The sequence below is a fragment of the Rhagoletis zephyria genome, unplaced genomic scaffold (genome assembly GCF_001687245.7).
Source record: "Rhagoletis zephyria isolate East Lansing unplaced genomic scaffold, Rhagoletis_zephyria_1.1 Rzeph_scaffold_03016, whole genome shotgun sequence".
Classification (NCBI taxonomy): Eukaryota; Metazoa; Arthropoda; class Insecta; order Diptera; family Tephritidae; genus Rhagoletis; species Rhagoletis zephyria.
The window spans coordinates 39872-51490 of record NW_016160100.1 but is presented as its reverse complement, the minus strand read 5'-3'; the positions used below and the strand labels follow the sequence as shown (position 1 = coordinate 51490).

The window sequence follows — 11619 nt, the reverse complement described above, 5'->3', positions numbered from 1 at the left end:
ACGATTGTATTTGTATGAGAAGCTGACTTCTCATGGCAGAAATACACTCGGAGGTTTGCCATTGCCTGCCGAGCGGCGACCGCTATTTGGAAAAAGAACCTTGATGGTGGTTTGAACCGCGCTTGAACCCAGGCCTGTGGAATGGTAGCACGCACTGCTAACCACTATACCGCAGCGGCAATTTCACATATTGGACATAAAATAGATATGTAGTTCTAGGCAAGTTGGAATTTCGTCTGCTACAAAATCCAAAGCAGAATTGTACTAAAGTAATTCAGGTTTCACGCGACAACTCGCGCTCTTGGGATGCTATGGATGGTGGTTTCCTATGACGGCATTCATGAGGGAATAGTTGAAGAAAGTATTAACTGACTCTCGCTAAAAGTCTGCCTGTATGTAGTTCGTCTGATACAGCGGATGGCGTACGTGGGGTTTTTTACGTACCTAGGAGGAATAACAATATTTCAAAGTGAATCCATAAAATTTTTTGGGTATTTATTGCGGCATTGTAGTTTCTTTCTTTGTCAGGCACGAGTTTAACCTGCTGCAGTAGCCAGAGCGAAGTTCTGCTAATGTGATCCGAGTTGCGTTGTGAATGCTAGGCCAACACCATTATCGCGCTCGCGATCTCGACGGTGCACATTGTATCCGGCGCTTTTTTTTTAGTAGGGCAGATCTGGGAAAATCAGAAACTTTCACTGACTATCTCTGACATCTCTCTCTTTCCATATCTGTATCTACCTCCGTATCTGGTCATTGTCTCTGCTTCTGTAGGAACAGCATAGAGCATTCCTCAAAAAGAAATATATGTGAGTAATTTGGATAGCGTAGACTATCGTTGGAGCATGTCTTTTCCTAGACCGTTGGTTTCTACTCTAGGTCTTTGTCTCAATTCTCTGCCTCTGGTTCTGGCTCTGGTCTTTGGTATCTGTATTCACTTTTCCATTAGACATGTGAATTCTCAGTTCATCAGAGGAAAAGCAATGTTAGATGAGTTGGTTTGAATGGACGGGTGAAGGGGTGCTATTTATCTTGCGGGGCAAATTTGTGGTGCACCTGGTGTGCACCTTTATTTTGTCACACCTACAGTTTTACGCCGACTCCGAACTGCGATTGCATTTGTATGAGAAGCTGATTCTCATGGCAGAAATACACTCGGAGGTTTGCCATTGCCTGCCGAGCGGCGACCGCTATTTGGAAAAAGAACCTTGATGTTGGTTTGAACCGCGCTTGAACCCAGGCCTGTGGAATGGTAGCACGCACTGCTAACCACTATACCGCAGCGGCAACTTCACATATTGGACATAAAATAGATATGTAGTTCTAGGCAAGTTGGAATTTCGTCTGCTACAAAATCCAAAGCAGAATTGTACTAAAGTAATTCAGGTTTCACGCGACAACTCGCGCTCTTGGGATGCTATGGATGGTGGTTTCCTATGACGGCATTCATGAGGGAATAGTTGAAGAAAGTATTAACTGACTCTCGCTAAAAGTCTGCCTGTATGTAGTTCGTCTGATACAGCGGATGGCGTACGTGGGGTTTTTTACGTACCTAGGAGGAATAACAATATTTCAAAGTGAATCCATAAAATTTTTTGGGTATTTATTGACGGCATTGTAGTTTCTTTCTTTGTCAGGCACGAGTTTAACCTGCTGCAGTAGCCAGAGCGAAGTTCTGCTAATGTGATCCGAGTTGCGTTGTGAATGCTAGGCCAACACCATTATCGCGCTCGCGATCTCGACGGTGCACATTGTATCCGGCGCAGTTTAACAAAGTTGACTTGCTGTGCAGTTTCGTCTTTTGGACCGTAGTTGTTAATATTTCATGCCGTCCCATAAAACCAGTTATCTCGCCGATCTTACAGGCCAACCTAATATTCACCGCTTGCGTTTTGGTATGCACGTCGTCGAGCTTGTTTTCTGCGTCACTCCAAATTGGCTCGCGTGCGTTTGCATTTGATTACATTGAGCGCAACTTCAAATTGTCGGAGGAACCAGGAGTTGTTGGCGGCGGGTGTGGTTGACGGCGCGGTTGTGAGTTCTATTGTGTTGCGTTTTGGGGCAGTCGTGTTTGTGTTGAGCTTCTCAGGCGGACTCGAGTGTGCCGTTGGGGCAGCTCTGTTTGAGCAGCAAGACGCCACGTTGGACGATGAGTGCTTAGACCTGAGCAGGCTCGGAGGTGAGTCTACCCGTTACAGGTATTGCACCTCACTGAGGTAAAGTTCGGGTGTAGTCATCTATGGCACATGCAGCAGGTGTAGGTTTCTGATTAGGGTTTGACTCAATGCCAGCCCTGAGCTCAAGAGTACGAAGCAGCTATAGCCGCATGCTCGAACAACGTTTGAGATATTTTGCCGACCTAAACAGAGTTCGATCGCAGAAACAATAAGTCTTGATCGGGTTAGTCCCAGGTCATCCCGGTAAGCGGAACCGGCTATCGTGAGAATGTAAAACAATTGTCCCTTAGGGGTGATATATCTTTAATGTAATCGAGAAGCCGCTGTGGTTTTGTGGTAAGCAGTGCGCGCTTCCACTCCGCAGCACCTGGGTTCAAACCCTGGTCATAGCAACATCCCAAAAAAATTTAGAGAAAAGGTTTTTTCTTAACAGCGGTCGTCCCTCGGCAGGCAATGGCAAACCTCCGAGTGTATTTCTGCCATGAAAAACAGCTTCTCATAAAAATACAATCGCCGTTCGGAGTCGGCGTAAAACTGTAGGTCCCTCCGCTTTGTGTGACAACATCAAGGCGCACGCCACAATTCGGAGGAGAAGCTCGGCCAAACACTAACATATGTGTAAGCGCCAATCTATCATTATTATTATTAATCGAGAAGCCACTGTATGCACGCAAAAAAATAGGAGGCAAATATCCAAACCTTATACTAGGTTCGCATATAAGTAGATTATCCTCATTTTCGAGCTTAACACCCTAATTTGTAATTTAACCGATAACTTTTCGGTGTCCATTCTAGTTTTATCGATTGTTTTTGCGAAAGAAAGGAGAAATGCCAAATGTAAAAGTAGACAAAAATGTACGCTAGCAAGTAAAAGAGGTTTGTAAAGGTATTTTTAATAAAATGTTAGGTTAAAATATATTTATATTGCTTATTATAGCAGAAAAACGTGATCACGGTGGCACAGAGAAGAAACATAACTTTTCCTTGAGATGTGAGAATAACAAGCACAACAAATTTGACGGCTAATAATCTGAGATTTGCCTGTGTAAACGGGGTGATTAAAAAACGAGCTTTGATTGAGATAATATTGATATGTGAACATAGTTTTACAAAGATTTTCCTAAACCCATCTTAGGGATAGTTGGCAACTCCAACGCAGCGAACAGCTGATTGCTGTCAAAAAGCCTTGCTGGAAAAACAAGTTTGCCGAAAATTACGCGCGCAACAAAGGAAAAGTTGGAACATCGCGAAAACAGCAGCTATAGTATTAAACACTATTTATTATATTTAGAAATTTGAAACGATCAGGAAAATGTCCATAGCTAAAGAGTGCAATTCACAAAACTGGAAACATCCAGATGAGGTACAATTGGTATATCCTTTAAATTTTTTAGTTGTGTGTATCGCGTCCTCTTTTTCTAGCTCATCAAATTGCATCGGTTAAAACAGAAGAAAAAGCAGCTGGCTGCGCGATTGAACCAAAAGAAAAGCTCTACTAGCGTAGAAAAGTTAAGTAAAGATAAAGCAAGTTTACTGGAAGCTAAAATTTCGCAAAAACGAAAAAATCCATTCGCAATGTAAGTTGTGCAACTCATTTCTAACTGAAGTCTCTAAACACTACTTTTCGCTTATGCAGTAAATCTGAGGAAACAAAACGAACACGTACCGATACCACGCCACTCATCGAAGATGATTCCCTCCTTGGATTCGTTGAAACCCCACCCCCACAGAAGGAAACGTTTGTGCGCGAAACGCCTACACGTCCACCGCCTGCCAAATTGGTGTTGCAGCCATTTGACCCGAAATCTTTCTCTTCTATGCTACGTGCTACTACCGCCGTAGATGATGATGAAGCTGCTTTGGAAGAACAGAAAATAACTAAACATCTGCCAATGGACTGGACCATTAAAACTCGAGTACGTATTTTGTGTCGCAGTGAATTGCCTACAACAACGCTGAAAACCAGCCAATTGGCCAGCGGTTTGACGAGCTTCGTACGCTGTATTGACACCCAGAATACGCAATGCGGCTTAGACATCTCGCCAGCGACGCGTTTCAACCAAGCAACTTACTATTGGCAACATCCCCACATTCCTTGGATGACCCTCTTTCCACGCAATTCCAAAAGTAACAATGGTGTATTGCTTGGAGAACGTGAGCGCAAAGCACTAGCGGACGATTGGGATTACAGTTTTAGAGGACTATTTCAGCTGCTCCGTGCACGACAGTGTCCGTACTTTTACCTATGTGCAAATACATTTACAGTACTATTTCGCGCCGCTGGCACCGGGGGTTGTGTAGAAACACATGCTCTTATGTCGCCAAGTACACGCGGAATACGTAGCGCCTTACGACAAGAGGGCATAGAGTACACAATGCCATTGAAAAAGGATAGCGCTTTAAATAAGTCTGACGAAGGTAACTTTACGGAGGAGAGCAACAGCATCGATGCTGCCAGTGATGGTAATTCCAAGTTCGTTTTTATTGTCATTTTAAAATAATAAATCTCTTATTAACAGCAAAGGAAACTAGCACTCTAGATGATACAACTCAACTACTGGTAGATGACGATGAAGAAGATACCGATAACTTTTTAGAAAATCTGGAAGTTAATGATAAGGATTTACGCAGAATGCAAACTGCGCACATACGTCGTCTGAATGTTCAAGAGATGTCCGATGACTTCACCGAAAATTCGCTTTTACTAATAGAAGGCGTTGAATGTCAAGGATTCTTCAGCTTTTTGCTCAACGCTAAAAGCGCCATTTCAAATGTGGGAAAGTTAGCGGGCATTCCACCCACACTACTTGCGCCGGTCGCTTTTCCCAAGGCCACAATGCAACATTTAGGTACTCGCTCGAGTAAGGTTCGTATGGACGGTGTAGACTACAACAGCATTGAAGTGAAAGGAGTTGTGCTACCCTCATTCCTGCCGTATGCCTGTCATTTGCTAGGCGAAACGAAAGATACATTTAGCGCCACTCTTGCCAGCAACAATAATACATTGGCATTCAGCAAAGCTACCCAACGTTTGCTAGAACATGCTGGGCCTGCCACAGATGAAACAGAACAACCTAAGCAAGTCGACGATGACGCTGCGGGACAGGTTTTCGGACAGGAAAACTTGTCAGACTGCGGACTGCTGCCCTCTGTTGTGGAGTGCATGTGCCGCACGGGGCAGAATGCAGTCACCCTCTTGGAGCGAGTGTGTTATGATAAAGAATATGGCTTCGCGTGGAGTTGACAACTGGCGGCCGGAGCTTAAAAACTAAATAATGGATTTTAAAATTAAGAGTTTATACCATTCCGTCGGATACCACTACAGTCTATAAACCAATAAAATATTAGTAAACGGCAATTATACAAAACAGAATTATGCGAATCACTCTCATTTTGCACAAATGTCCAATATATATTTTGATTTTTTAATAAAACTTACTATTTAAATCTACAACTTAATGGTCCACTATAATTAACTCATCGATGCTCCAATCCTCATAGGAGTGATCCGGTAAAAATCGCCTTATAATAATTGGTATCTTCTTCTGTTTCAACTCTTTCATAGCAATTTGCAGCGGATCTGTTTCACCTTCCAACTCCACCATGATGGGTGCGCACATAGCAATTTGCAACGCACGCGTACCCAACACACGCGCCCGTTCATATTTCGTCATGTATTTGGTTGTAATGCGCTTCGCCTTGGGCACTCCACCACCAGCATTTCCTGGCGCTATAATTTCTATATTGTCAGCCTCCTCCTCTTGGTTAATATCATCGATGTTATCCTCCTCGTCAACATCATCGAAATCATCACCACCGACACTAGAAGTGAGGAAATGTTTAATGAAATGCAGTGCAAGCCACCCATCAAAAACTGGCAACTTAAAAGTAAGCAGTGTCTTAAAACTTTAATGTAAAGGAAGTACTTACTCATCGTTATCGTAATCTCCCTCATCCATTTCTCGTCTTAAATGTGAAAATCAAATATTTATTATCAGAACAAAATTGAATTAAAAATTACAGCGGCGTGCACAAAACGCCAAAATCTGCTTCTCCCAGAAAGAGCTGTCACCATGATTCAACAACTACAGGTTGTAGCAATCGTACAAAAACAACATTTACCGTTGGTATGAACTCCTTGTGTCATCAACATCTTCTTTATCTATTCATATTCGTGTGTATATGTATACCCTGCATACCAGGATTTCATAGAATTCTGAAAGGTTTCACAATTTTTTTAAGAATTTTCTTTAAGAAATCATACAGATATTTCTTTACTAGTTCTTGTCAACCGCTTCATATGTTTTTCTTTACAGATTTCTAAAAGAATCGTAACAAATTTCCGACACTCTTAAAGATTTCGGGAGCATTTGTTTGCAGGGTATATATATACGTATATGTGTATGTGTAGGCGGATATGTAAATAAAGCAAAACAGACGATAATTTGACACAAGCGTGCTCATAAGAAGAAGCATAGCTTCTATCGCTATCACCTGTAATTGATGCGCCTTGAGCTGTCACTTGGGAGTTTGTTCGCTTTACCAATTGATACTTCTTGGTAACCAGTGTAGGAAAACTACAAAATAACAAGATTGCCAATTCAATTTTTAACACGTTGTTAATTTTATCATATTGGTTGAATTTCTTTATTCATTCTGAACGTTTGGAATAAACTTTTTTGTTTACTTATTCTTTAGAACGTACCTGATTATATGTTAACGTATATTTCAAGCGTATTCTCTTTATTCCGGCTGTGAAATGGGATTATCCGGAATGTATAAAGAAACGCAGCCATTGTTTTCGTTACCGGCCGTCTTCACATGCTTGAAAACCTCGCTTGCGTTCTGCTTTTTTCTCTCGCAAGCGAGATAGAATTTTGTTGACTGGGCATTTCACAGCATACTTTTTCATTTGTAAAATGTCGCCAAACCAGAAGGTTCAAGCCTTGCAGGCTCTTAAAAGTTTGAGAAAATTAGAAAATCTGCATAAAGATATGTATGCTATTTTCAAATGAAAAAGACTACCTCTAAATTTGTATTTGCCTCCAAAATAAACGATGTTGCTACTCTGAAGAACTCTGCGAAATGAGAACATACCTGTCAAACAACAAAAATGACAGTTGATAGCAAGCGAGAGCTCGCATACCGCTCGGTATGCGAGAAAAAGCATGCTCCGTACTTTTTGCGGTCTACACGTGCGGTCACGCAAGCGAGATTTTCCAGCACGTGAAGACGGCCGGTTAAGCTTTGCTTGTTAAAGCAACATAGCGTTGTTTTCTCGATTGTTATTTAACGAATAAAAAACCAGCTGTTTTCAACTATTTGTTAACTAATGGATGCGACAGCTGTTATTAAAATTTAAACATTGACCTAATATCTATTATGTGTACCAGACATTTGTGAACTTCTTACAAAACTCCGCCTCGTTTTTGGTCGAATGGGCAACACCGGCTGACTGTTGCAACCAGTGTGACCGTTTTGCTCAAAGTGGTCCAAAAGTGATACGTTTTTCGATGAATTTCGTAAAAGTCGAAAAACTTGCAAGAGATGTTTACAATTACTTCGCCCATAGCATTATAAAAGCATAGTAAGGTAAAACCGTTCTCTCAATGCGTCGGCCATATTTTTTTTGCAGTTTGCCAACATTTATAATCGTATAAAATTGAGAGTAAAAAAAGGAATTGTTCAAAGTTGTTGTTGTTTGAAATTGAAAATGAGATGTGTGTGTGAGTTTGTGTGTAAAATTTTAAAATTAAATTGCTTGCAAACGTCAAGAATTTGAAATTTTCCTCTCAGTGGTTCTACCTTCCTATTTTTTTATCATGGCACATAGTGCTAAAAGGGTGGTTGAATTTGCCGAGTTTCAAAAGTGCGTTGTTGTTAAAGATTATAAAACTTAAGAGCGAAATACACCACACAAGCGGTTTGACAAACCAAGCGAAATTTCCCTTTGCTTCAAGCCATTTGTGCTGTGTATGGGGGTGTTTGAAGGTTTGACAAACCGCCGTCAAACCTTCAAACACCCCCATACACAGCACAAATGGCTTGAAGCAAAGGGAAATTTCGCTTGGTTTGTCAAACCGCTTGTGTGGTGTATTTCGCTCTTTAATGCCCAGTATAGCGCGTTGCTATTCTTTTTAACTTACTTCTAAAAAAGGAGGAGGTTATCAGTTCGTCGGAATACTTATTTTATGTTGTTTACCGCATAACTTTGGACCACGTCAACCGATTTCGATAATTCTTTTTGCATCGAGGTGGTCCCATACTAATCTGGTCTAGATCCGATCATTGGATCATGAAATATATATATATATATATATATTTATATGAGAATTAAAGTCGGTTTTTTTTTGTTAAAAATTACTTGTTCATATCTTTTTTCGATGACGGTGTGAACCAAGCGTGAGCTATTGCCGAAAAAATTGATTGCCCACCAATAAATTATATTATATATATATGTATATATATATTATATATATATGTATATATTTTTATTATATATGAAATATTTTGGATGTTGTCAATCGAATGAACATAGAATTTCAAAGTGAATCATACAGATTGCATAAGTTATATAACCATTTTAAAAGTAATTATAAACTTATATTGTCACTTTTGTCAGACCAGACTGTATGTAAAGTGACCCAGCTGATATAGACGCTTTTAACCCAGATAATCATTTACCTATTAAGGAAGTATATATTACTTGTGCCGTAGAGACGAAGATATTAACAGCACATTTAAGTAAAGTCTTAATTTTAGAAATTAAAAAAAAAAATATTCAGCAATGTTACACTGAACTGCAAATAAAAAAAGATTTGACTTTAACAGTGAAATCTTAAAAAGCCTTACATGTCATATAATAAAAGTGCTTCGGCATTTTTGACAGTTTTAAAATTTTTTCCTAATTTGCATAAAGAAAGCGACAAAGAGAAAATATGTATACAATGGCAACTTTTGAAATTCCATAATAAGTTGATTGCGGTGAAGACATAACACAGTTTTTTGGGGGAGTAAGCAAGCTAAAAACTGCTTTAAATAACTTTTTATATTTTGATCTAACTTTTTTTCTTTTTAACTTGTTACGTTTGCCGCACAGCTCTGCCGCTGCAGAGCTCATTTTCTCAGATCTGACTTTGATCAAAACAACTAAAACAAATCGCTCCACTTTGCCAATGGTGGAATGCATAATGTTTTCCAAATGTCTTAAAAATTATTAAAAAATTTTAATTTTAAGTCCCATAAGTACAAAAAGTATTTAAACTAAAAATAGGATTATGTATAAGACATTTTAGCTGTTTTTTTATACTAATACCCAGACATTTTCTTTATTATGATATTAGTACCATGTACATACAACTTATACGTGTACCTTTTTTTGCAATCAATAAATGTTAATTTGTTTTGAAAAGTGACTTTTCATAAAAATTATTAATTTTATTCCATATTGATACTTTGATACTTAAAATAAAAAAGTGATACATATTGATACATTTTCAGTCTCTTCTCTAGGGATGTGCGATTAATCAGTTTTTTAATTAATCATAATTCTGAGTAATCAAATAATTTGATTAATCAGATCCTGAGTAATTACCGTTTACTCAAAAAAAAAAAATTAATTGAAATCTGAATAACTTTATTTATTCCTTTCGAGTTTGCTTTCAAACGAAATGATTTTTTTTGTATGTATGTTTGCATGCAAAAATACGTATGTTCGTATGCACATTCAATATTTTTTTAATATTTTGATTAATCAAAAATAATTATTATTTAAATAATTAATTAATCGGCTTTCGATTAATCAGCTTGTTCGATTAATTGATTAATCGCACGTCCCTACTCTTCTCTGCTACAATTTTTCACAAGCCCGCGGTCACACTGAGTGCAACGCTGATTTCTGCTTATTTTAATATTGCTTTTGTTTAGTATTTTTCCAGCAGTGAAATTGGATTGGTGTCGTTGTGTGTATTGACGCTTGATTTCGGCTAATAATCATACTTGTTTTTTGTTCGTATGTTATTAGAAACCAGACAGCGCATGTGGCAATAAAAAATTATTAAATTTGTTTCATGTATGTATGTATGTATGTACATAATTAAGTGGTTGTATAATTGAAACAGTACCTGTAATGTTAATAACGAAAAAGTGATTCGAATCGGAAATTTTACTCAGTGAAAAAGTGATTAGGCAACGTAAGCAGATAATAAGCTCAAACTGATGTTTCTTTTTATCGCAAACAATTAAGCAATTGAGAAAGTGGTTCAATACCATTAAAGATATAAAATAAAAGCAGTACAAACGGGTTTTAATAAAAAAAGTCGAACAAAAGTTCTTACGTATTCGCTGCAAAACTTGGCATATCGACTTTTCTTAAAACCTGGGGGTTAGGAATAGGCTTTCAGTTATCCACTACACTGACAAAGATAATACATTCTGTAAAAACAACAACAATAAGGCTGTATATACTTTACACAAACCTAACCGGCGCTGCAAGGCATATGGTGGACACTCGTCCACTGGAGGCGGACACATTGATGTCCAAAACACCAAGAAGCTATCAAGGTAAGTGGAGGGAGTGCCGAAAATCCAGGCTCCACTGTGGAAGAACGCATCTTTTCGGTGTTACTACATACAATCACATACATACATAATATTTACATATGTACATCCATCCATATGTATGTATGCATGTACATAAATATTTACTCTTAAAACAAGCAGAACACGCTCAGTTAAAAGGAGTAGACATTACGACGGAGTCACTTTGCAAGCAATTAGTAGCGTGCTAATGAATTGCGACATGTGAATAAAGTATGTATGTACACACATGCACATATACAAAAATACATGTCTGTATGAATTTACACCAGTGGAGTACTAAATATTTTTTAGGAGTTCTCGTGAATAATTCCAAGTAGGTATATGACCGTTTTTCACAACTCAGTGATAATGGTGGAGGTTTAGCGTTCATCATGCATCACACCGTGCAGCTGCCCGGCAGGAAATCACCCTGTTATGGGCGCGCTGTTAAGAGTCCAAACCCGCATGATCCTGGGTGATCTCAGTGCGCACCACAATCTTTGGCCTTCGAGCTTATGAAACAATTGTAGGGGAATACAATAGGCTGAGCAGATGAACGATTCGGTATTCTACATAATGGACGACGACGACCGAATTGATAGCGTTGATCTGACCCATGCCGGTGTTAGCATCGTATCTGCTGATAGACATCGCGATCGATAAACCCGCCGACTTTGCTCCCGCAGAACACCGCACATATAAATATATAAATTTCCCAGCCGAGACGGCTGTTCCAGCGGACTAGCATGACTACCTGAACCATGCCGATCTGGGAAATCAAGGATCTGAATGCGGATATTCGGCAACTGATAGACCAACGCTGGCAAAAAAAAAATGGAAGTAGGACCTGAAGAGTAGCAAC

The 11619-nt window shown here is 39.2% G+C and overlaps 3 protein-coding genes across 5 annotated transcripts in view; 2 read left to right on the top strand and 1 right to left on the bottom strand.

Annotated features, from left to right (window-relative positions):
- Window positions 1-3366: 3366 nt before the first annotated feature.
- Window positions 3367-5485, top strand: hd (humpty dumpty). The gene is made up of 4 exons (XM_017623020.1): window positions 3367-3540; window positions 3600-3754; window positions 3814-4640; window positions 4697-5485. The coding sequence occupies exons 1-4, from the start codon at window positions 3490-3492 to the stop codon at window positions 5419-5421; spliced, it is 1758 nt and encodes a 585-aa protein (XP_017478509.1). The 5' UTR covers window positions 3367-3489; the 3' UTR covers window positions 5422-5485.
- Window positions 5486-5519: 34 nt separating this feature from the next.
- Polr2F (RNA polymerase II subunit RpII18) lies at window positions 5520-6249 on the bottom strand. Its single transcript, XM_017623022.1, has 2 exons — window positions 6108-6249; window positions 5520-5999 (listed from the first exon to the last, which is right to left on the bottom strand). Exons 1-2 carry the CDS (start codon window positions 6134-6136, stop codon window positions 5633-5635), a joined length of 396 nt encoding a protein of 131 aa, XP_017478511.1. The 5' UTR covers window positions 6137-6249; the 3' UTR covers window positions 5520-5632.
- A 3829-nt stretch (window positions 6250-10078) lies between these two features.
- Cerk (Ceramide kinase) overlaps window positions 10079-11619 on the top strand; it is a 28554-nt gene continuing 27013 nt past the window's right edge. Inside the window, exon 1 of one of the 3 annotated variants that reach the window (XM_017623019.1) lies at window positions 10079-10248. The gene's annotated coding sequence lies outside the window, so the exon portion shown is untranslated. Of the gene's footprint in view, window positions 10740-11619 lie in introns of all 3 variants that reach the window. The other 2 variants (XM_017623018.1, XM_017623017.1) reach the window with 2 other exon arrangements.

What these genes read in the sequence shown, in the direction of transcription:
- hd (XM_017623020.1), top strand. Translation starts at nt 3,490, where the DNA reads ATGTCCATAGCTAAAGAGTGCAATTCACAAAACTGGAAACATCCAGAT. An exon ending in CGAAAAAATCCATTCGCAAT is followed by an intron (nt 3,755 to 3,813) that starts GTAAGTTGTGCA and finishes TCGCTTATGCAG; the next exon opens with TAAATCTGAGGAAACAAAAC. An exon ending in CATCGATGCTGCCAGTGATG is followed by an intron (nt 4,641 to 4,696) that starts GTAATTCCAAGT and finishes TCTTATTAACAG; the next exon opens with CAAAGGAAACTAGCACTCTA.
- Polr2F (XM_017623022.1), bottom strand. Translation starts at nt 6,136, where the DNA reads ATGGATGAGGGAGATTACGATAACGATGA. An exon ending in GGAGATTACGATAACGATGA is followed by an intron (nt 6,000 to 6,107) that starts GTAAGTACTTCC and finishes CCTCACTTCTAG; the next exon opens with TGTCGGTGGTGATGATTTCG.